The 27,207-nt window shown below is 32.9% G+C and overlaps 1 protein-coding gene across 1 annotated transcript in view; it reads left to right on the top strand.

Annotated features, from left to right (window-relative positions):
- The window catches only part of ACVR2A (activin A receptor type 2A), a 79,640-nt gene that overhangs the window by 40,542 nt on the left and 11,891 nt on the right, over positions 1 to 27,207 (top strand). Inside the window, exons 2-5 of the mRNA XM_006196141.3 lie at positions 7,870 to 8,077; positions 11,724 to 11,833; positions 12,018 to 12,172; positions 26,245 to 26,388. Of these exons, the coding sequence (XP_006196203.1) occupies positions 7,870 to 8,077; positions 11,724 to 11,833; positions 12,018 to 12,172; positions 26,245 to 26,388 (617 nt within the window). The remainder of the gene's footprint in view (positions 1 to 7,869; positions 8,078 to 11,723; positions 11,834 to 12,017; positions 12,173 to 26,244; positions 26,389 to 27,207) is intronic.

Raw genomic sequence — 27,207 nt, forward strand, 5'->3', positions numbered from 1 at the left:
TTGTAAAAACAACCTTTAAAAGCACACTTTTAAAAGCAATATTGTAAGTAGTTATTTTATGTACATCACAATATATATCTATAGAACAATGGGAAAAAAAAACACTGTCTTAGTATTTATGTGAATGGATATTTGTGGCTTGGAAAGACATTTACAGTGTCAATATTGTATATTACCTCAAAAAGTATTGCTCTTCAAACAAATGGAAATAATTCAAGTTTTGATACTTTTAGATGACTCAAAAAGAAAATAATGAGATGACACTTGTTGAAAGATATATGTGAAGTTTGAACAAAATTGTAAAAATTTTGTGCTTCATTTTTTAAAACATTTGTAAAACTAAATGAGTTAAACTATGTGGGCTTAAATATACAAAGGTTTGTATATTTCAAGTTGGTCAAAAAATTTTTAAAACTCTTCTCTTTGGGGAAAATTAGGGTATCCTTCATATTGAAGGTTGCATGATATTCATTTATGGTAGATAACTTGCAAGTTTCTGGGTTGTTGGATGACTTCCTAACGTAGTGAGAGACTCTTAAAAAAAATACCTATTGAACTAATAAAATGCTGTATACATTGACTTATTTTAGGGTTTCTTTGTGCCATGAGGGATGGTACTGTACCAGAATTTCCCAATTATTTGCTTAAAGTCATTCTTTTATATAACGTTTTTGATACAATTTTATATTTTTATTTGTACTCTAAAATGTTTTGGATTAAAAGCATCATTCAGTTTGATCATTCTACTATAGCTGATTCTCTCTGGACATGTATTCTACTCCTAGAGTGGTAGGAAGCAGTGACATATGAAAGGGAAACAAAAATTATTTTTCATGTTGTATTTATTATTTTTGAAACTTTATTAACCCTTTCTAGAGGACTGAGTTGCCTTTGGGAGGTATAAGGTTAGAGAAGGCATTCAGTTGCATACCTGTTTATACTCTGTTCTCAATGACTTGTTGATAGTTTTAGACAGCATGAAAATACTTTTCCAGAAGTGAGCCTCAGATTTGTAAGTTGTCAAAATAGTTTTTTTCTTTCAGTTTAATGTTGGTTACATACATAGGAAAATTGTCATAGTATAAAGCTGGTCACAGGGCTGTGAAAAACATTGTCATCTTAATCAGAAAAGAAATTAAACAATTCATAATAGTAGAATATTCTTTAATTTCATCTACATATTTCAAAAGAGGTTGGGGAGAGCAGTAGTAGTTGGTGATTTTTTTTTATTCAGTTGTTATATTGCATTTTCACTTTTATCATTCATTAAGTATTGTTTATTTTTGAGGGGTAAGTAGGATAGTCTTAGATGCCTTGGCATTCTGACATATAAAAGGACATATATAGAAAACTAACTAAAAACAGTGAATAAATAGAAAATACAACATTTTATATTGGATTGTAAGTAGTGTATATTTTGTGGGAAGGAGGAGTCGTGATTAAAGGAAATCTGGGATTTTCTTATATCTGCGTTGAGACAACTTGAAAATGGTCACATAATGTGGGATTTAGTCTGGGATGCATTTTGCAAGAGCTAGGCTTTCAGGAACTACTAGATGATAGATTGTAAACGGGAGGGCAGTGAAGAAATATTTGCTTGAACCATGGCCCTTGCTCCAAAAAAGGGTATATCTCCTCCATTGAAATTCTTTTGCTCATTTGTCAAAAATTAATTGAGCATATTTGTGTGGGTCTGTTTCTGGGTCCTCTGTCTGTTCCATTGGTCTATGTATCTGTCTCTCCACCAGTACCACACTGTTATGCTTATTTGCAGCTATATAGTAAGCCTTAACATCAAGAAGAATGATCTCTCCCTTTATTATCCTTTCTCAAAAATTTTTAGAATAAGCTCATTTATGTCTACAAAGAAATTTGCTGAGATTTTGGTATAAATTGGCTTAATCCCACACATCAGTTAGGGAGGAATAACATCTTTATGTTGACTCTTCCAGTCCATGAACACAGTATGTCTTGCCAAGTGTTAAGGTCTTCTTTGATTTCTTTCAACATTTTATAACTCTCATCATACAAATCCTAAACATGTCTTACTATACTGTATGTAATTATTTCCTTAGGAGCAACTGTAACTGGTACTTTTAATTTTAATTTCAGTTACACTTAATCATTGTCAGTATAAAGAAATACAGTTGATTTTTGTGTGTTGATCTTGTATCCTATGACCTTACTGAACTCACTTGATAGTTCTCCCATTTTTTTGGTTTGTCATCAAGTTTTTCTGCATAGACAGTTATGTCATGTGCAAATAGAAACAGTTTTATATCTTCTTTTTCAATTGGTATGCCTTCAATTTCTTTTTCTTGCCTTATTGCAACAGCTAGAACTTTCAGTACCAGTGGTGGAAGTAGACATCATTGCCTTGTTTCTGATATTAGAGGGAAATCATTCATTCTTTGACCATTAAGTATACTGTTGCCTGTAGGGTTTTGTTTTGTTTTGTTTTTGTAGGTGCTCTCTGTCAGTTTGAGGAAGTTTCCCTCTATTCCAGTTATAATGATAGGACGTATGATTTTTCTCTTTTAGCCTGTTTATTTGGCAGATTGCATGTGTTGATTTTTGAATCAAACCAACCTTCCATGCCTGGAATAGATCCCACTTGGTTGGGGTGTGTTACTTTTTAAAAAAAAAAATACATTTTTGGATTCTGTTTGCTAACATTTTGTCGAGGACTTTCTAAGTTAGTGAGAGATTTTGGTCTGTATTTCTCTTTCTCTTTTGTATGTGTGTGTGTGTGTGTTCATATGTGCTGTCTTTGCTTTTTGTATCAAGGTAATACTGGTTTCAGAAAATTAGTTGTGAAGTCCTTCTTCTGTTTCTAAAAGATATTGTGTAAAATTAGGGTTGGTGTATTGTTTTAATGCTTCACACTTTAAAAAACAAAACCCTAATAATCCTTGAATGCAGTCATATTAGGTGAAATTTACTTTTTCCTTATAGGAGGAGTATTTTAGATCTGAATATGACTTTTGTAGGGCTATTTTGAAGCCAAATATTCTATCAAATTTCACGTTCTGTGTATTTTTTTTTTTTAATGGTAAGAAAAATGAAGTGGTCCTTACTAGTCATTATGGATAAGTGGTGCTTTGGAAATAGAAATATCTGAAATAACTGATACTGGATTCTGTGACTAGATTTATTGATTCATATAACTTGGCTGAGTGTGAATTATGAAACTATGGAATTATTAGGGAAATTGAATCAAGTGTGGAGACAAGCAGTGAAAGTTTTGGTAACTTGTTCAAAGTCACAGTTTGTAAACTAAATTCCAAGTTCAGGTCACAGTCTACTAAGCCAGTAGTACTTACCTAGGGAGAAACATTAGATCACCAATGGGTCTTTGCCAAAAGGAAAAAAGAAAACACATACACAGTATATATCTATATATCTGTTTTTGTACTCCCTCCTCCCCCGCCAATATACTTTTTAATTACTCATTCCCATGGCTACAAAATGGCACACAAACATAAATTTGAGAAAACTCAAATTTGAGAAATAGGGATTCTGGTGCACATCATTGGTTAAGAGCGATTGTAGTAAACTGTGCACACAAACCTTTTATTTTTAATAATATAAAAATGAAATTAATATTAACTATTTGGAATCACTTTGATAGAATAAACCTATGGTAGAAATTTAAAGTTTCAGAATTTTTTAAATTGAGAGATGCAGTTACAGATTAGTAAATAGAGGTAACTTTTGCCATGCTTTCTTGAACTATACCTTCAAAGTCACTATGTGCACTTAAGAACATAAAAATACATATGATTTGATTTATTTTTGTAATTATCATGTTACTATATTTAGTGGTCAGTTAGGGATGTGATGGGATAGAGACTGATTACAGAATCAACTTGAGGAGGGGATGGCAAGATTATCGGTTTTCCCTCTAAGCAATTTTATTTCTCTCTGTGGAAAATAATCAATCAAATGATAGTCTAGATCTAGAAAAATCACTCTGAGATCTTAATTTACCATTAAATAATTAAGAAGCATTTTTTAAAATGAAGAAAATAATCATTTGTTTATATTTTTTCTAGATCAGAGGTGGCAAAGAAAAGATATTGATGTTGTTTCCCTTCTTTCCATACTAATTTCAAGACCCTTTAACCCCAAAGTCTTTCTCAGTACATTACTCCCAGCAGCCACTGTTAATTGTTTGGAATTGACACCAAAAATGAAACCCATTTGGCATTTTTGTTCTAGGAAATGTTCTTTCTTTTGTGTCAGTTTTGTTTAGTTTAAGTGGTGTTCCTATGTCTCAGTGGAGCCTTCTTTTGAATATTAAAAATAATTAATAGTGGTTTTTAACGTGAATTACACAAGTGATCATTCACAGAAGACCCTCCCCAACAAAACAAAACAAACACAAGGCAGATTACTAGACTGTGGGAATTAGGATGTTGTTTTAAGCAGTAGCTGACCACACAGCCTATAGGCCAAATCCAGCCTGTGAACTAAGAATGATTTTTACATTTTTAAATGGTTAAAAAAATTTAAATAATATTTTATGACGTGTAAAAATACATGAAATTTAGTTTTCAGTGTTCATAAATAAAGTTTTATTGGAATGTAACAGACCTCAATCATTTACTGTTCTGTGGACGCTTTTGTGCTGCAGTGGCAGAACTGAGTAGTTGTGACAGGGACCACATGGCCTACAAAGCCTAAATATTTACTGTCTGGCCCTTTACAGAAAAAGTTTGCCATCCCCTGTTTTGAGATAATGTGGGCAGTGCATGATTGCTTTAGAATTATTTAGTAAAGGAGGAAACTTAATTTGCTGATATTTTCAACAGATTTCTGAAAAGGAATAATTTAGAAAATGGTTACTATTTGTACACAGATGAGTAGTGGTAGAAGCCCTTCCTTTATAGAATACAGTGGACATAGAGTTACCAGTCATAGTTTACAACATGTCAGCTCACACTTATTTCTTCATAGTTGAGAGGAAGTCTGCAGCGCCATTATTGCCACAGATTTCAGCAGCTTATAACTATATCTCTGTGCTGCTAAAGCATTGTAGAGCAGCGGTTCTCAAACTTTTGGTCTCAGAACTTCTTTAGACTTAGAAATTTAGAACCCCAGTCTTTTTTTTTTTAATGTAGGCTGTATTATAGAAATATTCATCTTACTAGAAATTAAGGCAGAAAATAAAAAATACTTATTTAAAAGTGGCAATAATAAGTCCATTATATGTTAGCAAAAGAATAGATGTTTATAAAAAATGTTTTCCAAAACAACAAAAATTAGTGAAATTTTTGCACATCTCTTTAATGATTGTTTTAGTAGAAGACAACTGGATTCTTATGTCTGTTTTTTCATTCAGTTTGTTATGATACATTGCTTTGATATGAAGGAAATCTGGCCATACACAAACTATGAAACTAGTTAGAAAAATGAGGAATATTTTAATAGCTTTTGTAGATAATTGTGGATGTTTTTCTTTGATACTATACCACAACTCAACAAGTGGTAGTTTCTTTATTGTTTTTTTTGGTCAGGTTTATTAAATTATAATTTACATAGGATAAAACGTTTATTGTTTAGATATACAATTCTATGAGTTCTGATTAACCAATGCAGTCATATAACCACCATCACAATAAAAAATGTGGAATGTTTCCATCACACCCAAAAGTTTCCTCATAATCTTTTGTAATCAGCCCTCTCCCCATCCTCCAGCTTCTAATCTGATTTTTGTCCCCTTACTTTTTGCCTTTTCCAAAATACTATGTAAATGGAAGCATTTAATAGATAACCTTTGTAGTCTCTCTTCATTTTTAGTGTAATGTGTGTGTAATTTATCCATGTTGTTGCTATCATTAGTTCATTTCTTCTTACTGTATAGATGTTTATTTTTCTATTTACCACTGCTGGATATTGGGTTGTTTCTAGTTTTTTGTAGTTATGGATGAAGCCACTCTAAACATTTCATGAACAGATTTTTGCATGGGCATATGTTTTCGTTTCTTAGGTAAATACGTAGACATGAGATTGCTGTCTACACAGCATGCATGTTTAACAATGAGAAGCTGTCAAACTGTTTTCCAAAGTGGCTGGACCATTTTGCATTCCTACAATCATGTGGGAAGTCCCAGTTGCTCTATGTATTTACCACCACTTGAGACTGTGTTTTTGTTTTTGTATTATTAATTCTAATCAATATTAGATTTAATTTTAGTTTGCATTTCCCTGATTATTAGTGAAATTGAGAATCTTTTTAATAGTATTTCCCACTCATGTCTCTTTGACAAAGCATGTATTTGAATCTTTTGCCCTTTTTTTATAAATTGGGTAGTATGTTTTCTTAATATTGAGTTGTGAGAGATCCTTCTATTTCCTGAATATCAGTTATTTTTTTTAGATATATAATTTGCAAATATTTTCTTCCAGTCTGACTTTTTTCCTTAACTTTCAAAGAGAAGTTTTAAGAAGTTCAGCTTACCAATTTTTTCTTTTTTGGCTCATGTGTTTTGTGTTCTAAGAAATCTTTCATAACTTAGGGTCACAAGATTTTTCTTTTTTTTCTAGAAGTTTTAGAGTTTAAGGTTTTATTTTAGGTCTATGATATGTTTAGAGTAAAGTTTTTGTGTATGGCATGAGCTGTGAGCTGAGGTTCTTTGTTTTGTATGTAGATGTCCAGTTGTTTCAGTATCAATTGTTGAAAGACTATGTTTTCTCTCTCTAAATGCGTTGGCCCCTTTGCTGTTTATCAGTTTTTATCAATTTGCTGTTTATCAATTTGCTGTATATCAATTGACCTTATATGTGTGGGCCTATTTCTGGATTCCCAGTTTTATTCCATAGATACATGTGTCTGTCTTTTCACTGAGACCACATTGTCTTGATTGCTGAAGCTTTTAGAGTAAGTCTTAAAAACAGATGGTAAGAATTCTCTTTTGTACATCTTTTTCAGAATTATTTTAAGTATTCCAGTTCCTTTACTTACTTAGGGTTAGGGTTAGGGTTAAGACAAGAGATGGTTTCTTAAAAGTTAGTTACAGTGTGGAATCTGAAACCATTAATGAACTTTTTGAACTCTGTAACATTAAACTCTACTTGACTATCTTGAACATTGAATGGATTTTTTTTAACCTATGAAAGTTGTTTTACTTTCTTGTTCGAGCATCACACATAATTCATTTAGAAAATATTGGTTCTTTGAATTATATAGACCTTCTAAATATTGGCACATTTCATTTTCCTATATTTAAAAGTCATATTTGTTAATATCATCACTGATTTTATGAAAAAGAATTCTTTTGAGTATCAGGAAGGTGTTAGCCTAATGGTGATAATGAATACAAATTTTCCAGAATTCTTATTTTTGCTTGGAAACTCATGTTTTATCATTAGTAATGCATACTGTCAGTTGTTTTCCTTGAAGTAACAGGTCTACTTGGTTCATTTTTGAGAACATTTCTGCCAGATACTCAAGTCTGAATAACGGGTTGGTTTAGTTCACAGCTCAGTCATGCAAGGGCTTTATCTGGAGATAGTCTGTTCTTCAGTGTGCCGCAGAAGTGTGTTTTGCCACACAGAATATTGAGAAAGAATCAAGGGTCAGGATTTAATAAAGTTACGTTTTACTGCTTTTCATCAACGACAGCCTTAAATGAAGTGAAACTGCCCTTTTACAGAGAAATCTTATGATATATATGGTGTCTTTCTTTTATTTTTTAAAATTATATTTAAAGTACAGAGATTGGCCTGGAAACCTTAACTCTGTGTTATAAAACTAGGAAGAGAGTAAATTATTGATATTTTAGGAAGATCTGAAGTTGATCAACTGGGAGACAATCTCTTAAAGAATGAATAGTTATATTAAGTTGTTGCTTTATTATCTTATAGGTGCTATACTTGGTAGATCAGAAACTCAGGAGTGTATTTTCTATAATGCTAATTGGGAAAGAGATAGAACCAATCGAACTGGTGTTGAATCCTGTTATGGTGACAAAGATAAACGGCGGCATTGTTTTGCTACCTGGAAGAATATTTCTGGTTCCATTGAAATAGTGAAGCAAGGTTGTTGGCTGGATGATATCAACTGCTATGACAGGTAAGGAAACATTTTGTTTTTTATGATAGTGTTGAATAATTTTCATCACTCCCTCTTTTTTTTTAGAAGGAGAAAGATCAGTGCATGGATTTTCACTTAAAAGTTTTTTTTTAAAGATGAGATTATGAAGGCCATTATAATATGATGTAATGACAAGATAAGTATTTTAAAGTAATAAAATATAGTATGTTTATGTTTTATGTTCGATGTACTTTGAATAATCTACCAAGTAATGAGAACTTTAGATAAGAAACATTTCTTTATGTTTTTAGGATTATAGATTTTTTTAAATGCCAATTTTAAGGAAAAAGGTTTTTAAAAATTGCTTTAAAAGAGAGTATGTCTGTTGAAAATCTATCCTGAAGGAGAATAAAGCTTAATCATAGTGTTTAATTTCCTTTTAGTTTCCCTCTTTATGTATCTGGAAGAAATTGATCTCACTACATTTTCCCCTTTTTTTCTTGCAAAGTAGGCCTTTGTTCTTTATCCCAAGAGACATTTTAACTTGACATTCAGAATTACATCAGAACTAACACAGTCCTCATAGAAAGCTACATTTTATTTAAAAGATCTCACTTAAATAGTTTTATTCTGTACCTGAAATAAAATACAGTGGATATATTACTGACTTCCTGTGATCTTTCTGTAAGGTGTCCCTAAATGTTGGGCTGATCACTTAAACTGCCTGGGCCATAGGATTTTCACTGCGGGTGGATGCTGATGACTGAAGAGGCTGCAAAATTCTAGATAACTAGACTTTTTGGAGCCTAATAACTGATATACTCATGGAATACTAGATACGTCCTGATCCACTTTCAGGAGCCTTAATTAATTACCATGAATCTGTGGTTGATTGGCCACATGTGATTAATGGTAAAATGTGTTGAATAAGCTCATGAAAATTGAATTAGCTCCACATTTCATGAGAAATTAAAATAGTCATTTAGATAGTATTTAGTATTTAGGATATACTTCTAAATCTGTGACTTTTCCCGGGATTATTACTCTATACATATTAGCTGTATTTCTGATTATTAGCCTATTAACAGAGGTGATCATCAGTTGATACTTGCTATTATGAAAGGGTAAGTAGGGCCACTAGGGAAACACTTTGGAGGTTCCTCAAAAAATTAAAAATAGAACTATCATATGATACAGCAATTCCACTTTTGGGTCTATATCCAAAGGAAATGAAAACACTGACTTGAAAAGATACATACACCTCCATGTTCTTGCAGCATTATTTATAGTAGACAAGATGTGGAACCAATCTAAGTGTCTGCAGAGGATGAATGGATAAAGAATACATGGTTTATATATACAGTGGATTATTATTCATTCAGTCATAAAAAAAGAAGGACATCTTGCCATTTGTGACAACACAGGTGGACGGATGGACCTTGAGGGTATTATGCTAAGTGAAATAAATCAGACAGAGGAAGGCAAATACCATATGACCTCACTTATATGTGGAATTTAAAAAAAAAAAAAGAACCCATACATACAGAGAAACCATTCGTGGTATCAGAGGCCAGGGAGTGTGAGGGGTGCGTGAAATGGGTGAAGGGACTCAAAAGGGTACAAACTTCCACTTGTAAATAAGTTCTGGGGATGTAATGTAATTGTGACTATAATTAATAATACTGTATTATATATTTGAAAGTTGCTTAGGAGTAGATCTTAAAAGTTTTCATCACAAGGAAAAAAATTTGTAACTATGTGTGGTGATGGATGTTATCTAGACTTACAGGGGTGATCATTTCACAGTATATACAAATACCCAATCATTATGTTGTACACCTGAAACTAATATAATGTTATATCTCAATTTAAAAAAAAGAAAGGTAAGGAGGGGAAGAAATGAGGTTTGGAAATGATCTTTATCCAAAACTATCTTTTATAAATTAGTTGAAATCAGGGATCCTGTTCTTTTTATAGAAGAAAGCTACTGTGCTTCTCACCTAAAACCAGTTTGCTGGAGGTTAAACTTTCATAATGGTGAGTGGGTTGTTCATTGAAAATGCTCTTACAGGGATAATTACTACAGCAGCTTTGTTTCTAGGGGTTAAATGGTAATTTAAAATGTATGAATTTTTGTTTTATGCTCTGAATTTGATTAAAAATGAATATTAAAGGTAGTAAGAGAAGTAAGAGAAAGGAAAAAAGATTCAAGAAATATCAAAGTGTGGAGGAAAAGACTGATAAAAAGAATTAAATTGGATTGTGAAAAGTAATTTTCTTGAGTTAATTAAGTTAGGTATTTAATCATATTAAACCTATAATTTGAGGCATGATTCTAAATATTAAATTTTAAATTTGTACATTTCTCTATGTATTGTTAAAAACGTGTTATTAAAAAGCTTTCATGTGTTTTATTTTCTACTAAATAGATACTAGTATAGATTTCATTTTAAAGTTTGATTTTGTTAAAACTGCCTTCACCCTGAAATTTCTTGAACTTTCCACTTTAGAGTTAAATTCAACCTTATTGTAATATCTAACAGTCATTACCAAAGTTCACAGTTTATTTGTAAGATATGTCTTTAAATCCATGCGATGTTAATAGCAATATTTAAATATTTGACTTTTTAAAAATAGGTATAGCTATTTTTTAGTGGTTGTTAGGATTTGATCTAGAGGCTAAATCCCTATCTTTTCAGCAACTCAGTTCCTATATAGAAGGCTGCCTTTCCCCTACCCTTTAAATCAACTGAAGTCCAATCAGTTTTTGAGTTACTACATCCTATATGTTTGTTGTTACATATGGCTGTTTACTCCTTGCTTATCCCAACCCTATTCATTCTGCTCAGGAAATGTAAATCTGCTGCAAAAAATGGCCTAATGCCTTAATTCCCAAACCTAGTTTAGGTCTAATGTTGAAATATATTCTGCCATAAGATATGAGCATGCAGTATTTTGTGTGTGTGTATGTATGTATACATACATGTATATGTATTTGTGTACACACATATAATTTTTTTATATATAGTGTTCAATTGTTGTATTCATAAAATGGGAAAGCTGTATTTCCTGTGAGAAAAAGCACTCCTAGATCAAATTTCTTCATTGGCTTTATGTTCCTCTTCAAGCTTTTCTAATAATTGAAAAAGTAATAAAAAAGATGTTTGGTTGCCTTAGATAGACTGGGGTTTCAAAATTGTAGAATAGATAAACAAGATTACACTGTATAGCACAGGGAAATATACAAAAAATGTTATGATAAATCACAGAGAAAAAAATGTGACAATGAGTGTGTATATGTCCATGAATGACTGAAAAATTGTGCTGAACACTGGAATTTGACACAACACTGTAAAATGATTATGAATCAATAAAAAATGTAAATAAAAAAATTTAAAAAAAAAATAAATAAATAAAAACCAAATTAAAGAAGTAGTTTCAAGGAGCCAGTGTGATTGTTATAAAATCACCTGGGGTTTTTTTTTTTCCTGATGAGATTTAATAACAGGATTCAAGGAACATTTTTGGCTTTTAAGAATTGATCATTGAATATTAATAAAAATCTTGAAGTTGGCTATGAACGACTTATTCATTATTTTGTCTCTGAGAAAAGCTTTTAAAAAATCTGTTGTAGATTCAGAATAATAATGTTGATTTTAATTATTTCTCCTCTTATTGTTTATAGGACTGATTGCATAGAAAAAAAAGACAGCCCTGAAGTTTATTTTTGTTGCTGTGAGGGCAATATGTGTAATGAGAGGTTTTCTTATTTTCCGGAGATGGAGGTCACACAGCGTAAGTTCACAGGGAAAACACATAGCCCTGTTCTGAAAACAAGGCATATTTGTGTTGATGAAGTAATTTACTCCCACTTTCTCTTACTCTTTATTTTTCTCCTAAAATTTGACAGTATAATAAATATTTATTGTGGAATTTTGTAGACCAAATCTGAGTGGTTTTTTCCTCCCCTTTTCCACAGCTACTTCGAATCCAGTTACACCTAAGCCACCCTATTACAACATCTTGCTCTATTCCTTGGTGCCACTTATGTTAATTGCGGGGATTGTCATTTGTGCATTTTGGGTGTACAGACACCATAAGATGGCTTACCCTCCTGTGCTTGTTCCAACTCAAGTAAGTTATTGTCTTGTACTTTGTGCTATTTTAGATTCTATATTTTAAAGAAATATCACCACAGTAGATTGTTACAAATCATTTTGGAGTTAATTTTTGAATGTTTATTGTCATGGAAACTATAGCTAATTTTGCAAACAGTAATTTGCTGTGTCCTAAACTTAAGGGTTGAGGTAGAGTAGAAGGAAGATTATTCCCATCCCTATTCTTCTTTGAAGAATTTTATTGTTACAGTATTTTAAAATATGAGATAAACTGGGTTTTGTTTCTTGAGAAGTAATTGATGATGGAGAAGTGATATCATAACCCTGTCTTTTCTCTTCCATTTTCTCTTCTATTCCTAAGTTTTTGTATCTTTTTGAAGACTCCTTGCCAAAACATCCTTTTAACCATGGGAGGGACCCCATAATATAACCAGGAAAGTGTAGCGTAGAGAGGTTTCAAAGGCATCAGGAAGATATATCTATAAAAATGTTGCTTTGGGGAAGAGGAGCAGAAAGTCAACAGTTCTTATCACATGTTATTGGTAGTCCCAGGTATATATTTTTTTATTTGCAGCGTATCAGGTATGTACTGAAGTTGAAAAGCTTTTTGAATGCCCTTGATTCTCACTCCCTGAACACCAGATATATCTGAAAATATAGGTGTGGTGGGTAGTTAAAAGTCATGAAATTTTCCTCATTCTTTATCATGTGGATAGTTGGAGCTGGTTCAGTGCTTTACAAGGACTTTTAATATAAGTACTTAATATTCTACAGGCAGAGGAAAGATGATAACTTTTGGTTATACTTGCTTGAGACATTTTTAAACTCTAGTTTGTGCTTTTCTTAAGATCAGATTACCCCAGCCTTATGAATCTGTTGGTTTAACTTTGTTTCTCTAATACCAGTAGGATTAATGGTTAAAACTTAGTAGAAGAAAATGGAAAAGTCCTATAATTTAATGACCAAAACAACTTCTTCTCTTTAAGCTTTATTTATATAACATACTCCTTTCTCAATGCTTGTAGCAGTCTGTTAGCTTTGTATCACTGATCCTCGTAATCGTTGTAAGATGTGTATATGGAGAAGTAAGCCCAAAGGTAAAATACCTTATTTAGTAAATTAGGTAAACATACTCTTTTAAACAGCTGAAATATTTTACCTTTTAAACATTAGTAGCTAAGTTTTGGATTTATTTAAAAAAATCATCTCTAAAAGGCACTTAAAAATTTGGTGCCTAATAAATGTATGTAGTGTGCTCTAAGTGGCCATGGAATATTTACCTTCTACGGGTGGTAACTATTTTTTATTAAATACCTACATTTAAAATAGAGAATATTTAGTACTTAGTAGTGTCTGAATTTACCTTGGATTTGTGATATGATGGAAACAACTGGAAATTACATTTAAAAACAAATTTGTTAAGTTTCTTAATAGAACTTAAAAAATAATAATGTAGTCCTATAGGTAACATTGGTTTGTACAAAATATTGATAAAAAGTATGGTTGGACCTTTTTTTATAAAAGGGCTGATTATCTTATATATGGTGCCATTTTATTTAGAATTGCTAATTAATTCAAGGGTTTAGACTTTTTTTTAAAGGAAAAATGGATAATTATTCATAAATATCTAAGGACCAAGAATCTTCAATGAGTATCCATCTCTGTGGGTTTTAGATATTTGTTGCAATGGTTAATGTTGTTGTACACATTTATTTAGTGTTTGCATTATTGTGTGGTGAATTTGCATGAATTGTATGAATTACTGAAAAATAAGGGGTGAATTTAAAGGTTTTGTGATAGAATGACCTGAAATGGTCAAGCTTTGTTAAGAAAGTTATTAGGCATGTGTGACTTCATGCTTTCCTTCTGTCATAAACATGTTGTGGGAAAGGAGCATTGTCCTTAATGTGGAACTTCATTTATGTCATCCCTCACTGTGACTCAGACAGTATGGTATCATGCTGTAAGTCTGTCTTGTTTTTGTTGAGAGGTTTATGTAAACTACTTCTGCAAGACTGGTTAGTGGCCATCTAGTTACAAAATGCTTAGTTTTATTTCTACTTCAAAATAATGAGTGATAATTAATTGAACATTACAATGTACTAGAGTGCTGGTAAGTTACATATATATATATATATATAAATTATATAAGAATATATAAAAACATAAAATACGTAAAATTTTCCTCATGATTTCCAAATTGTGACCAGTATGTAAGGATCATCTTTGGAATTTGTTAAGAAATGTAAATTTCTGGACCACACCCCTGAATGTATGGAATGGGGCCTAGGATATTATGTTTCTGATAAGTTTCCGAAGCGATTCTGGTGACTAGCCAGGTGTGAGAAGCACCGATCTGATTCTACTTTACAGGGTTGTTCATGTGCGTTTATAATCCCATTTTATAGATAAAGAAATTGAATCATGGTAAAGCTCACAGGTATCAGAGCTGGAATCTGAACCAAGGACTCTCTGACACTGAAGCTTTGCTCTTACTGTTTATGCTGTTCTGCCTCTCTTTTTCCAGAAAACACATGCCTCTACTGTTTCAGATAATTCAGTACACATCCCTGCCATCTCAAAATCATTCTATAAGCTAATTTATTTTCCTACATTTGGACGTTAGAAGTTTGACCACAAAAATGAGCAATAACATGACCACATCATCTCACAGAGGACAGAAGGGGAAATAAATGAGTGATAGATAAATAGAAGGACATATTCATGTGTTTTCCATTAAATTTTTTTTTAGCACACAGTTTAGAATATGGTTTATGAACATCGATTGGGTTGTAGGTTAGGATTCTTATGATTCTGAGTTGCTTACTAGTTATTTAAGACTTCTTTGAGGGAGAGGTAAAGTAGATAGGGAAAACACACCACACATTTAAATTTAATTTCAAGACCAGTTGGGAAAAAAATCTCACATTGTGCATTTCTACAACATTCTTCCTCTAATTTTTCAAATACTTTTAGACAATGACATAAAATTTGTCATTCCTTTTCTTAGGGAAACTTTTTCTTAAAGTGTTGGCTGAAGGCTCACGATATACCTTATTGCTGGGTCATTCCTACAACAAGAATTATCCTTGAAGAGAATTACAGTGATTCTCAGCAGAGCGGACTGAAGTTACATACACTGTGCTCATTCATGGGTCCAACCTCAGTTTTTTATTCTCCTTGAGGGATAGAGGATCAATCTTCTGGGTCATTCTGGTGGCCTGAGAGATACTCACATATATCTCTTAATAAGCTGGTTCTGGCAGCCTATTAAGATGGGATTCTTTATTCTTTACTCTAAATGGTGGGATTCTTTATTTCCAAGACATCAAGTTGTTTAGAGTTTCTTCTGGTTTGTTAGTATTTTATTCTGAAGAAGTGATGTAGGGATATACGTGCATTAAAATCTGGTCTTTAATTATGGTTCTTATTTATTCTAAAATTTAAAAATATTCTAAAATAAATCTAGCATAGTTAAAGGGATAGAAAATATACTTTAAAAAAAATTAGCCATTCTTTTCTTTTTAACCTGTAACTACTATGTTTCTAACACTGTTTCATGTTAGCACTGTCCTCCTGGCCATCCTGGATGAAAGCGTTGGAGGCAGCTTTCATGTCACAGCTCCTGCTCTTGGGTTTGTCATTTATGAAGTCTGGTTCATTCACTTTTCATCCTTTTTGATCCTGTTGTTTTCAGGACATCCTTACACCAGAGGCTGAGATTATTTCTATAATCTTACAGCTGGTCTTCTTGCTTCTAGTTCTCTCTCTTAATCTCTTCTATTGCTGTTCAATAACATTTTGTGTGTCTGATTATGTTACTTCTGTGCTTAAAAATATTTGAGAGCTCTCAGTGATCCAGTAGCAAAGAAAACAAAATTTGGAGCATGACATGTAGTCTTCCATACTCTGTCTGCCTTTTGATTCTTTTCTCCCGTTACACGCTAAGCCAACCATCATGTGCATATAGAATGGTACTAATTAGGTGCCATCCTTGAAAGAATTGAGAAAATAATGCTCAAATCAGTTTCTCCCTTTTGTAATTCAGGTGAATAACCTCGATTGAGAAAGGCTGTATAGTCATTTGTGAGCATATTCTGTTCTCATACTTGATTATAAGTTCCTTGAAGACAAGGTGTGTATTGTAATCACTGCTGTATTTCACACAGTGTTGGTATGTGATAACCATTTTGTAAACAGTGAATTGCTGAATTAACTTTGTGGCATTTAGAATTACACCAAGGTGATAATGAAGTATACTTGGGAATTTGTTTAATAAACCTTTCAGGTGCCTTAGGGCTTTGCTTTAAGATAAATCATGAGGCCATATTTCTTGGGGGAGAATAAGTTGAACTATTCCAGGCTTCTATAAGAGAATGCCATTATTCAGTTCTTTACATAATTACTGGTGTGAAGCATCCTTTTAATTTGCATCACTTGGGTCACTTTTCTTTTGCCTATGCTGAAACTATCTTAAAAACATGTAGTAGGTAGACACTTTTATAATCTGCAGTAAGTAAACTGAACAAAACTGACTTTTCTAGTACCAGTGAGTCATGAATATGAGCGAATTGATGCATTGACTGTATTATTAAGAAGTCTTAGTGTGGTTAGAATTAATGTAGTTTCAATAAAACTGTTTGCATTGCTTTCATAACCATATGTGAGCTCAAGTTCCCTGTTTTTTTAAATCTATATTGTTCTGATAAAAATGCCACTTGATAAGAGAATGCATTTCAGGGGCTAGAAATTACCTACTTTTAACAAGGTATGAAGTTAGCTTCTTGTTTATTTTTAGAGGCTATATAGTAGCACCATAGATACTTTTTGAAATGACATCACTCTCTTCAGTCCTTACATCATGATATTTTGTCTAGGTTTTGGTTTGATAAGGACTAAAGGCTTTCAGATGTTTGGAATATTCAGTTATGCATACAAAATAATTCTGTTGACCTTAATATTAATATAATAATAGGTTGTTGTTTCACGCTCTGTCAAATTTCTGTCCACTGGGAAACAAGCCATCTGTGAAAATGCTTTGTAGGATTTTCCTTTTGAACATGAGTCTATATATGTACCCATTTAAAATTAATAAGATACTAAAGGGGTAGCATAACATCATTCAGCCAAGTCAGTTTAGGAAAGTGCTGCTTCTTTATTTGGGAGGATGCATGAGGACGTTTACTAAATTTTATTAAACATTTAATATGCTAATATTAAATTATACTTGCAAAATAAATATTATATTTGTAGAAGCACACCTTGAAATAGGTTGATACTAAATGGGTAGAGTTTATGAACACATCTCTCGCTTTTTCTCTTCACTTTCTCTTTAAAAAAAACTCTCCTCTATTTAAAAAGTATAGATACTTGCTTGTTGTAGCAAGGCAAATTATACAGAAAGAAGTATGTCCAAAAAGAAAAAAAAAGGAGAGAATCATTTGTTCTTCCTTTTTCCTTTATCACTTTCCTGAAATAACCAGTTTAACCAGGTTGGTGTGTACCCTTTGACATCTTTCTCTAATCTCATTTGTTAGAGTATATACTTTTTTTCTTTATTATGAACTATAAAATGTTATTCTACAGTTGCTCTCTTTTAATTAATATTACACTGAGGACAGCTTTTCAGCTCAATACTTTTAATCTAATTCTGATTGGATGATGTATTTTAAAGTGAAACTTAGTGGAGCTTTAATGTATGCTCATGAAACACCAAAATTTGTTGTTTTATTAGCTTACAGTTTGTGTTAGGTTTCTGCTAAGAGCTAGAACCTACCTTTCACAAATATTTTTTTAATTGTATTGTTTTAGCATGTTTATGGTATCATGCTGCTATCTTACTCTTGAGCATCTTTTCTTTTCCTTTTTTTTTTTTTGATACCTAAGAAATAGTACAGGGCTACTACAAATATCTTTGCCTTCTGTGTGATTATTTTTGTATTGATAACCTAAATTACAACTTACTTTTATATACACTTCTAAACTAATTGTGGGGATAAGTGTCATAAATTATCCATAGACATGCAGCTTGACAAATTTTACTCTAATTAGGCATATATAAGCTGTTTTCTTTTACAAATGCACAGACAGGCCCACTTGGAGGTTGGCTGAAATTCTATGTCCAAAAGCAAAAAAAAAAAGGGAAGAGGAGAAAGGGAGGGAAAAAAAACTTTATAAAAAACTTATAAAACAAGTTAAAGCTGCACATTAAAATTAGTCAAAAGGTTCTTATTTCTAAAAATGACATATTTTAAAATCTTGAGTTCAGTTTTCATTTAGCCTGTGGAGGGCCCTACCCTGTTTGCCAGTTTACAAATGTGTCTGATGGATATCGACCGGAGTGCATAGGGTCTCTTTTTTTCTTGTCTGGCAAGGAGATGGTAGATAGGAAGAAGGGAGTTTGCTTTTCTCTTTATTTTTTATTTCCTGGACCTCGTCCTAGATCTGTTCCTTCATTCCTACTACTTCATCTCTGTGAAACCTTTTTCTATTAATTTGAGGTAATAAAAATGAAGAAATCCATTTGTTAGTGAAAGCTGCTTGTATCAGATAGGTTAGGAGGGATTCAAGTTCGTTTATTTTTGATTAACTACTTACCTTCTGCTTGAGTGCCTACTGTATGCCAGGTACCCTGCTGGGTGTGTAGTGTTAGGTGGCACAGGGACAGTCCTTGCTGACCCTTTTGGAGCTCGCAGTTAACATGCAGGTGTACTAAAAATAGGTTGGTTGACTTTGTTTGACTTTGTACCTTGCAAAGGAAGAGTAAAAAGAGTAAGAAGGGAGTTGCTTCAACAGTTTCGGGCAAAGATGGAGGAAAGGAGGGGAAATGTTTGATGATGGTTCTGCAGTGATTGGGAGAAGAGCTGCATCCGGGGTGAACTAATGTGAACTACTCAGTAAGTGTTAGCTGTTAACTGCCAACAACCTCAAAATTGTACTCCAAAGGAATCATTTTTGTTGAAACCATTGATTTCAGTTATAAAATTGATTTATTGAAATAATTTTGTTAGAAATTAATAAAAAATTCATTTTGAGTATTCTGTCAAGCACTATATAGAGCACTGTACACCTATTAGCTCATGTAATCTTTCAGTACCCCGTGATACAGGTTCTGTTTTATTAAGTCCATTTTATAGATAAGAAAACCAGACATGGATAGGTGAAGTGACTTGGCCCAGAGTCAGTCAGCTGAATGGCAAACCCTGGGCATTTATGTCCAAGAATTATCATCTCTTGAAGTAATTTTAATTGAATGGTTTACTTCAGTAAATTATTAGGTGGGGTCCATAAAAAACTAAAGCAGTTAAGAGGAAAGATCAGAGTATTTCAAAATAGTTTTTATAGTGACTACATATAGCCCTGCAGATAAACATAACCATTTTATCACATCACAATTTATTAATGTATAGTATAGTCCTTTTCCTTTTTTCAGCTTTACTCATGGAATACAAATGCTAAATAAAAATAAATTTTCTTCTATACCCAGTAATAAACCTGATGTTTCTGAGAAGCAGCGTAAAGAGAGGACATGCAAGTCTGAAGCATCTCTTTCAGACTTGTAGCCCCAGCGCTGGCTGGTAGCTGTGCAGCTAACCACTTCTTCAGGAGCTTATTCAGAATCCTCATTAATCCACCTTGGTCTGTCTTTGCTTTGCTTTTGGGAGGAGTTATATGAGAGAAACTGTGGAAAGTAGAAATTGATATATCACAGAGGAATTTTGAAGATCTAATTGGGTAGAATCATGGCTGTGCATTTGACAGTATCAGTATTATTGAATCTGTTAATGTATAATGTCTTGCTTTCCTTAGCGCAGAAACATTTGTCCTGATACACATACTATATTATTTCCTTGCACATTCTATTTCTATCTTCTTGGCAATGGTCTTTTTTAAAATTAGCAATTGTAACATTTCTTAGAATATAGGATAATTAGATGAGTAAGAGGAAACAAATTCAGAATTTGTCAGTTTTCAAATACTTTGGGTAGGGTGTACTTAATTCTTCTTGATTATCCTAAGAAGTTGTTGAGAGAGTTATTAGAAAGAATATATAAATTTAAATTTTGGAATGGTTTAAATAGTAAGAAAATGTATAGTACATATATACATATTTATAGTATATAAAATCCGTATTTCTAGAAAGATTTCTTTGTATTCTATTTCTGTATCTAACTGCTTACTAAATATCTCTACTTAGATGTCTCCAAACCACTTAACATATCAAATCTGTTTCTCAGTAAATGAAACCAGTAACCATTTGGTTGCACAAATCAGAAATCTAGGATGTGTCCCAGTACTGTTTTTTCCACCTAAATTACCTCCCTTTAGTGCTTATTCCATTATCTCAAGGATCCTCTCCTCAGAAAGATCTCTTATTTACCTTGCCCCAGTATAAGTTAGGTTTCTCCTTACCAGTGCTCAAGATAACTAAATTCCTTTTTATTAAGCTCTCATTTTATAATTATGCATTCATTAATATGGTGCTTCAATTAGTCTTCCCCACACTATATAGTAAGCTTCATGAGAGCCTGGGTAGTCAGGGACTGGCACAAATTTGCTGCTTGGTAAAGGTTGGTTGAATGAATGGAGACTTTTTCCTTTCTGATGTTTGCAATAGTTAATTTCTTTTCCCCTTAAGGAATAAGCAGCAAGTCTCTTTCTCATCCAGAAATCTAATTACTTGACATTAATGTGTTGATTTGGTTTTCACTGTTATCTCCAGTCACAGGGTATGATATTCAGGTTTCATTTTCAAAGTTGTGAATCCAGACTGTTCTGTTTGGTTACTTTTTTTTTTTTCTATTTGTGTATTTTGGTGAATTTATGTCTTTGGATTCTGTTTTGGCTCTTTTATTTTGTAACATAGTTTATGCATTGAGGCCAGTTCTGGGTGTCTCCTGTTAATTTGGATCGTTCTGTAGATTATTCTGGTGTTCGTTTATTGAGAAGTATATTGAGCAAAGATACACTTTTTGGTAGGATGCATGGCTAGCACCTCCTAGCACAGTGCTATTACACTGGCATCTTTATCTCTGATAGAAAACAAAACCTGAGAGATGTTTGGGAAACTATGGTCTAGTTACTCATTTGGCATGTATTTCTTTCAAGGGATGAATTTTACCCTTGGGTACTGATAAGATGTTTTGATAGTAGGATTACCTAAGCCTTTTAGATGAATTATAAATAATCCTGAATCATTATCACAGGAGAAAATCAAAAAACAAGAGAAACTAGTTAAGCAACTGGTACATATAAATGAGTTGTCAAATCTTTTTCATTGATGCTCTTGTTCTCTGTAGCAATAATGGAAAGTAGGAAATATAATCAGTGAATGGAGGAATTTGTTTACACTGGTGACACTGTTTCTCTGGATTTTAAATTTGGGCTCTTACTTGTTTTGGGATGACTTGGGGAATGGAAATCTTGTTCTTTATCAGTATCTGAGTGTCCTGAGCCTGAAAAGTATGCATGGATACTTGTTCCCAGGGTCACCACTGGATCGACTTCTGCATTCTGGATGTGGCTGGGGAACTAGCTAACCGTAGGCCTGGTTTGTCACTGTGTTCTACCTAATTCTGATCTCATTCTTCCCATGTCTTATTTTCTTGCATTATTTGGGTTATTTATGTTGCACATACTCACAGGAGCACCAAAACATTTTTCTGTCTCACTGTAAGATTCTCCTGTCTTCCATGAAAGAGGAGCAAAACAGTTTAGAAAGTTGGAGATTCTAGATTCTTAATACAACTGTCAGAGTGTGGTCTGAGAAATTTACTCTAGCTGATAAAAATGTCTTGTGCAGCTCCTACACAAGGTTTTTTAAAAGGCAATAGTGCCCTCTAGTGTCCAGAAGCCAATTCTAACATAGCTTCTCAATTAAATTGCTTTTTTTTTTTCAAACTCTTACAATTTAGGCCCTAGAACGTCTCAGAAAAATAAGTAACAGTTATTTAAGACTTGGTTTACTTTTTTTGCTGGCTTGAAGTCCATTGGATCAGGTAACTTGAGGTCATAGTAGAGTCATCTGTATTATAATAATACCCCCTTATCTGATAGGTAATGTCCAAGATTTTTTTTTTTAATATATTACTTTCCTTTCTTTATAAGGAAAGTGTTCTCAATTCTCATTTTAGAAATATGATACATTGGATCATTGTCAACTTTTAAAAAGCTGAATCATTCTCCTTCCTTCACTTTTGTAACTGATGTGTCATTTTTCATTTCATTCTGGATATAAATCGTAATTTCTTTTGCCTGTGTTTTTTCTTCACAAGCACGCCTTTCATATAATGATAGAGGTAAGATGCATTGATGTTTGTTTTATGGTTGTGGAACTTTTTGTGGGTGCATACTAAACATTTTGTTCTTAATTTTTTTTTTGTTTTTGTTGCTTTATTGTGCATCCTTTATAGTTTATACATTTATAGTTTTTTTCTCACTTTTAGTAATAAAAAATGATTGATTTGCCATAGTAATAGTTTTTGATTTCAAAGGATTGTTAACAGTATTTATACTTATCTAAGGTGAAATAGAGAAGCAGCTGTTTTAGTTGATTAGAAGTTAACACCTAATGGCTAGATTTTTAGCCTTAAAAACCTTGTGTTGGTTAATTTTTATAGTATGTCATTAATATAAATGTCAGCATGTGCTCATTTTTAATAGGGGCTGACTTTCTATTCGAATCCATTATCTTTTAATGTGAAATCAGTATTTTTAGGTAGTTTCTTTCATTTTTGGCTTCTTTAGCAAGTGGGCTAGCTAGAAAAGTACAACTTGATCTTTTGCTGCCTGGAGATTTAAAGCTTTATTTATATTAGAAAGTACCTTTGATATGGAGAACTCAGAATAAGTAAAATGATCACAGACTGCTTTACAGTTCTTCACTTCTAATTATTTATTCCATTATTGGTTATAGTGAAGATATTGGATAGTGGTGCTAGGCTGGGGGCACTTTTTCCAGCTGTTGTCATTTTGTCGCTTCTCAACATGATTTCTTCTGAAGCCGTAATTTTAACATACAAATGGGTAAATGGAATGATGGAATCAGAGTCATGTTCTAATGCATCTTTTTAACTGCAAAATAGCATGGATACTGAAAGAGAACTGGAACTTAGGGAAAGTTTTCAGGAATTCTATAGTCCTTATGGTTGCCCCTCCAAAAGTGATTTTACTCTGTGGCAGGGCAAAGCCATGTTTTATGGATAACATCAGAATGTTGTCATCATGAGGTTTAACTCTGAATTTGTCCCCCACGTGCTTATATATTTTAAAGATATAAATCTTTATCCCTAGAACCAAGTATTGAGTTTTTTTGTGGGTAAATTGGTACAATGGTGCTGATAAACTGAAAATCATTTCCAGTATTCTTAGATTATAGGATAAGTAAAAGCTAAATATGAGAGAGGCAGTTAAAGCTTCCTATAAACGTAATGAAGAGCTGAAAAGTATGAAATAGAATATTCTAATAATTTTTAAAAGGCAAAAGATATATTGATTGGCATTATGGATTTTATACAGAGTTATCTATTACAGAGTTCTCATTTTTGAACCCATCCTTTTATGAATTATAGATTATTATTTAAAATCACTTAACATTTCTAAAAGTTTTGACACTTCATAGGAATGTGCCTTTGTAGACCTTTTTCTCACCCTTTGAAAATTGGGCAGTGTTCTTCTTAGTTTAAGCTTTTTGCTTGTAAGTAATTTTGACAAAGCACATGTTATGATATAATTTTGACTATAATGGTAATAGTATTAGGAGAATGATCTAAGATTTCTTACTGAAATAACAGCAGCTTAGAAGCTTGCTGAACAGTGTCTTGAAAAATTATGGGAACTTTGAAGTATGCATTTGGAAAACACTGAATGATTTTTTTTTATTCTAAACATAGGCATTGAAAATTATTGTTTCCTAAAATTGATGTTAGTATTAAAATTGTGTTTTGAACTACTGACATATTCTTAATTTGAGATGTGGATTAACTCATCTAAATTCTATTTTATAAAAGTCTGAATCATATCCATGTCGCTGGTACTCTTTAGAGAATGAGTAATGTGCATGTTATCTAGAGAGACATTATCAGTCAATTTTACAAGTTATTAAAAATTTTAGTGTTTAAATGTAGAGCCGTGTTACTCATTACCTGGTTGTTTTCCCTCTTCAGCTTTCACCCATTATCTGTATACTTTAGTTTTTGGTATCCTTGTTTTGAAAACTCAACTTTTCTGTCTCTAAAGGAGGAGGAATCATTGACTTTAACTTTATAGTTAAAGTTTTTCAAATTGAACTTTTTCTGCTTAGTTAGCGTAATTATTATTTTATGTAGTTATCCAATAATTCTTGGCCTTTGAGCACTGAGTGATTTCCTTTGCCTCTGGAATAGTGGTTTTGAATCTTTCACCCTCCTGTCTCCACATTCGCATAAGTCATATGCTCTTTATCAGTGGAATCTCTTACTACAGGTATACATGATCAGTCAGGGAATGAGGGAGGGAGGGCTTAATTTTGATAAAGCTTCTCCAGAGATCCTTATGTCCCCTCCCACTGAGAATCGTAATTCGAGGGGCCATACTTCTCTGAGGTTTTTGTCTGACTTCCCTGACCTGTCACTCTGTTAAACGAAAACACTCTTTAGCTCCACTAACCTTTCCTGTTTTGACTGTGTGAAGGAAAAGCAACTTCTGTAGACATTTAAAAAATACATATCTGATTTACAATGAGTCACAGGAAGTGTTCTCATTTATCATACTATTTTAAAATAGGGAATTCTCAACCCATTTTATAAAGATTGTGAGTTTAGAAGGAATTGCATTACTTTTTCTCTTTAATACCTTGCACTGTTTCTACTGCTGAGGGTCTTTCTAATGTAGATGTCAACTTTTAAAAATCTTGAGTGGCATCGGTGGGCTGAGTAATGCCTAAAGGGAACACTAACAGTCTTGAGGCATTAGAAGAGGAGATTTTTTTCTTTAAAAAGGGAAGAAGAAAAAGAGAGAGAGGCATTGATAAAGGGACGACATACAGTTTCCAGGTGTCTTAGGTGCTACCTACCATCATAGAGTCTGTTACTGTTGCCACAGAAATTTTAGTTCCTCCTTACAATACTCATTATGCAGGCCTCCAGACATGTTAGTACTTTCCTCTTCTTACCTCTTGCTTTAGTTGCAGATACTGAACTGATATAATGCTTTCGATGAAGGGTTGCCACTCTGCCTAGTATAGGGAGGTTTCCTTGGTGATCTCTGGACATGCTGTACTCCTATTTATATACTATATTTGCTGCACTTTAAAAATTAACTATAGCAGTACACTTCTCTGTCATTTACCATACCTTATCATCTACTATGATGACCACCCATTTTCTGAATTATTATTTGTACTTTCTTTGCCAATCAGTCCCAGAGCACTAATTTTAACTCAGATCAATTCTGGAAAGTAATTATAAGCAAAGGGACGAATTTTTCCACAAGGTGGAAAAATTAGAATGAACAGAACAGTTATCTATAGCAACACTAACAATGTGTTTCTTTTATGTGCTTTGTGTTTGGTATACCTATCTGTAATATTGTTGAGAATGGCTGTGGGTATTTCTGGTATTAATGAAGAAAGATTTCAAGTTAAACACTCATTGGAGAAAGCAATAGATTTTGAGGAGAGGTTTTCTTTGAGACATAGACATAATTTGCTGTTTTGGGCACTTTTTAAATCCTTATCCTATAAGGAAGTATCAACTGGATGAAATCATTGAAATGCTGTTAGTAGTATCCTACAGGTCACAGGAAATCTCTGGAAAATTAGTGAAACTGAATAAAAAATATTGTAGATCTTTTCTCCTGTTATGTATATGTAGCAATAGTGTTGAATGTTATTATATAAACTCTTAATTCAAGTTCCTTGCCTTGTGATCACTATAGATAATTAGCAATGCTTGAGAACTCAGTTTTGGCAAGATTGAAGTTAGTGTCATTTGTATGTGTAGACTGTTTCTGTCGATTGATTCCTCCATATACTCACTTTTTTTCCTGATATTTAGAAATGATAGGTATCATGTACTACTTTTTAATAATACTATTATTGTTTATTTGTAGGACCCAGGACCACCCCCGCCTTCTCCATTACTAGGTTTGAAGCCACTGCAGTTACTAGAAGTGAAGGCAAGGGGAAGATTTGGTTGTGTCTGGAAAGCCCAGTTACTCAATGAATATGTGGCTGTGAAAATATTTCCGATACAGGTATGTTTATTGCAGTGTTCTAGTCTGCATATATTTTTTAAAAGATGAAACTGGCAAGGTCATTGTTAACTCAGAAACAGTCTGAAAACACAAGCCATAACTTTCAAGGTGCTTCTCTGTGATACTGGGGAAAGTGGCTAGCTGCTTTGTGTCTGCATCTCATCTGAGAAATTAATGGTACAACAATCATGATGTTTGTTTGGAGTGGTGGAATTACAGTAATGAGCATATAGGAGATCTTTTGCCAGTAAACATTCTACAGAAACGCAAAGTGAAGATGAGGATTTAGTAAAAAAAAAATTCATTGTCTGAGTGGTTAACTTTTAATGTCCCATTGACATTGTCAGAAAAAGCAAACAAGACTGAAAGAGTAGTGTTCTTGTTTTAGAATTTGTTTAGAGATATATTATCAGACTGGTTCATTTTTATTCTACTTTGAGTGTTTATGTAATCATTTCAGATTTTTGTTTGGTGAGTTTTCAGAGGCAGTCAATCAAGACTCCAAATAATTGGTTTACTGTTGACTTGTTCTTCTTTTAAAGGGGGCCAACCTCATAAAATCCTGATCTAATGCACCTCTGAGCTGCTCTTAAGTTTTGTTTTGTTCCATTGATGGTACAGAGATCTGTGCTGATTCCTTCTTCCCTTGTTCCTGCTTATACACACCTGTGGCTAATTCCATGCACAGTATAGCGATCCTGGCTGGGTTTTTGATGCAGGCACCTAGATAGTAGATATTCCTTATTCCAAAATTATTCAATTTCTTTGTCTTAATATATCTAGATTTTTGCCCTCTTAACTTCTTTAACAGCCTGTTTC

Source organism: Vicugna pacos, chromosome 5, assembly GCF_048564905.1.
Source record: "Vicugna pacos chromosome 5, VicPac4, whole genome shotgun sequence".
NCBI classification, from domain to species: Eukaryota; Metazoa; Chordata; class Mammalia; order Artiodactyla; family Camelidae; genus Vicugna; species Vicugna pacos.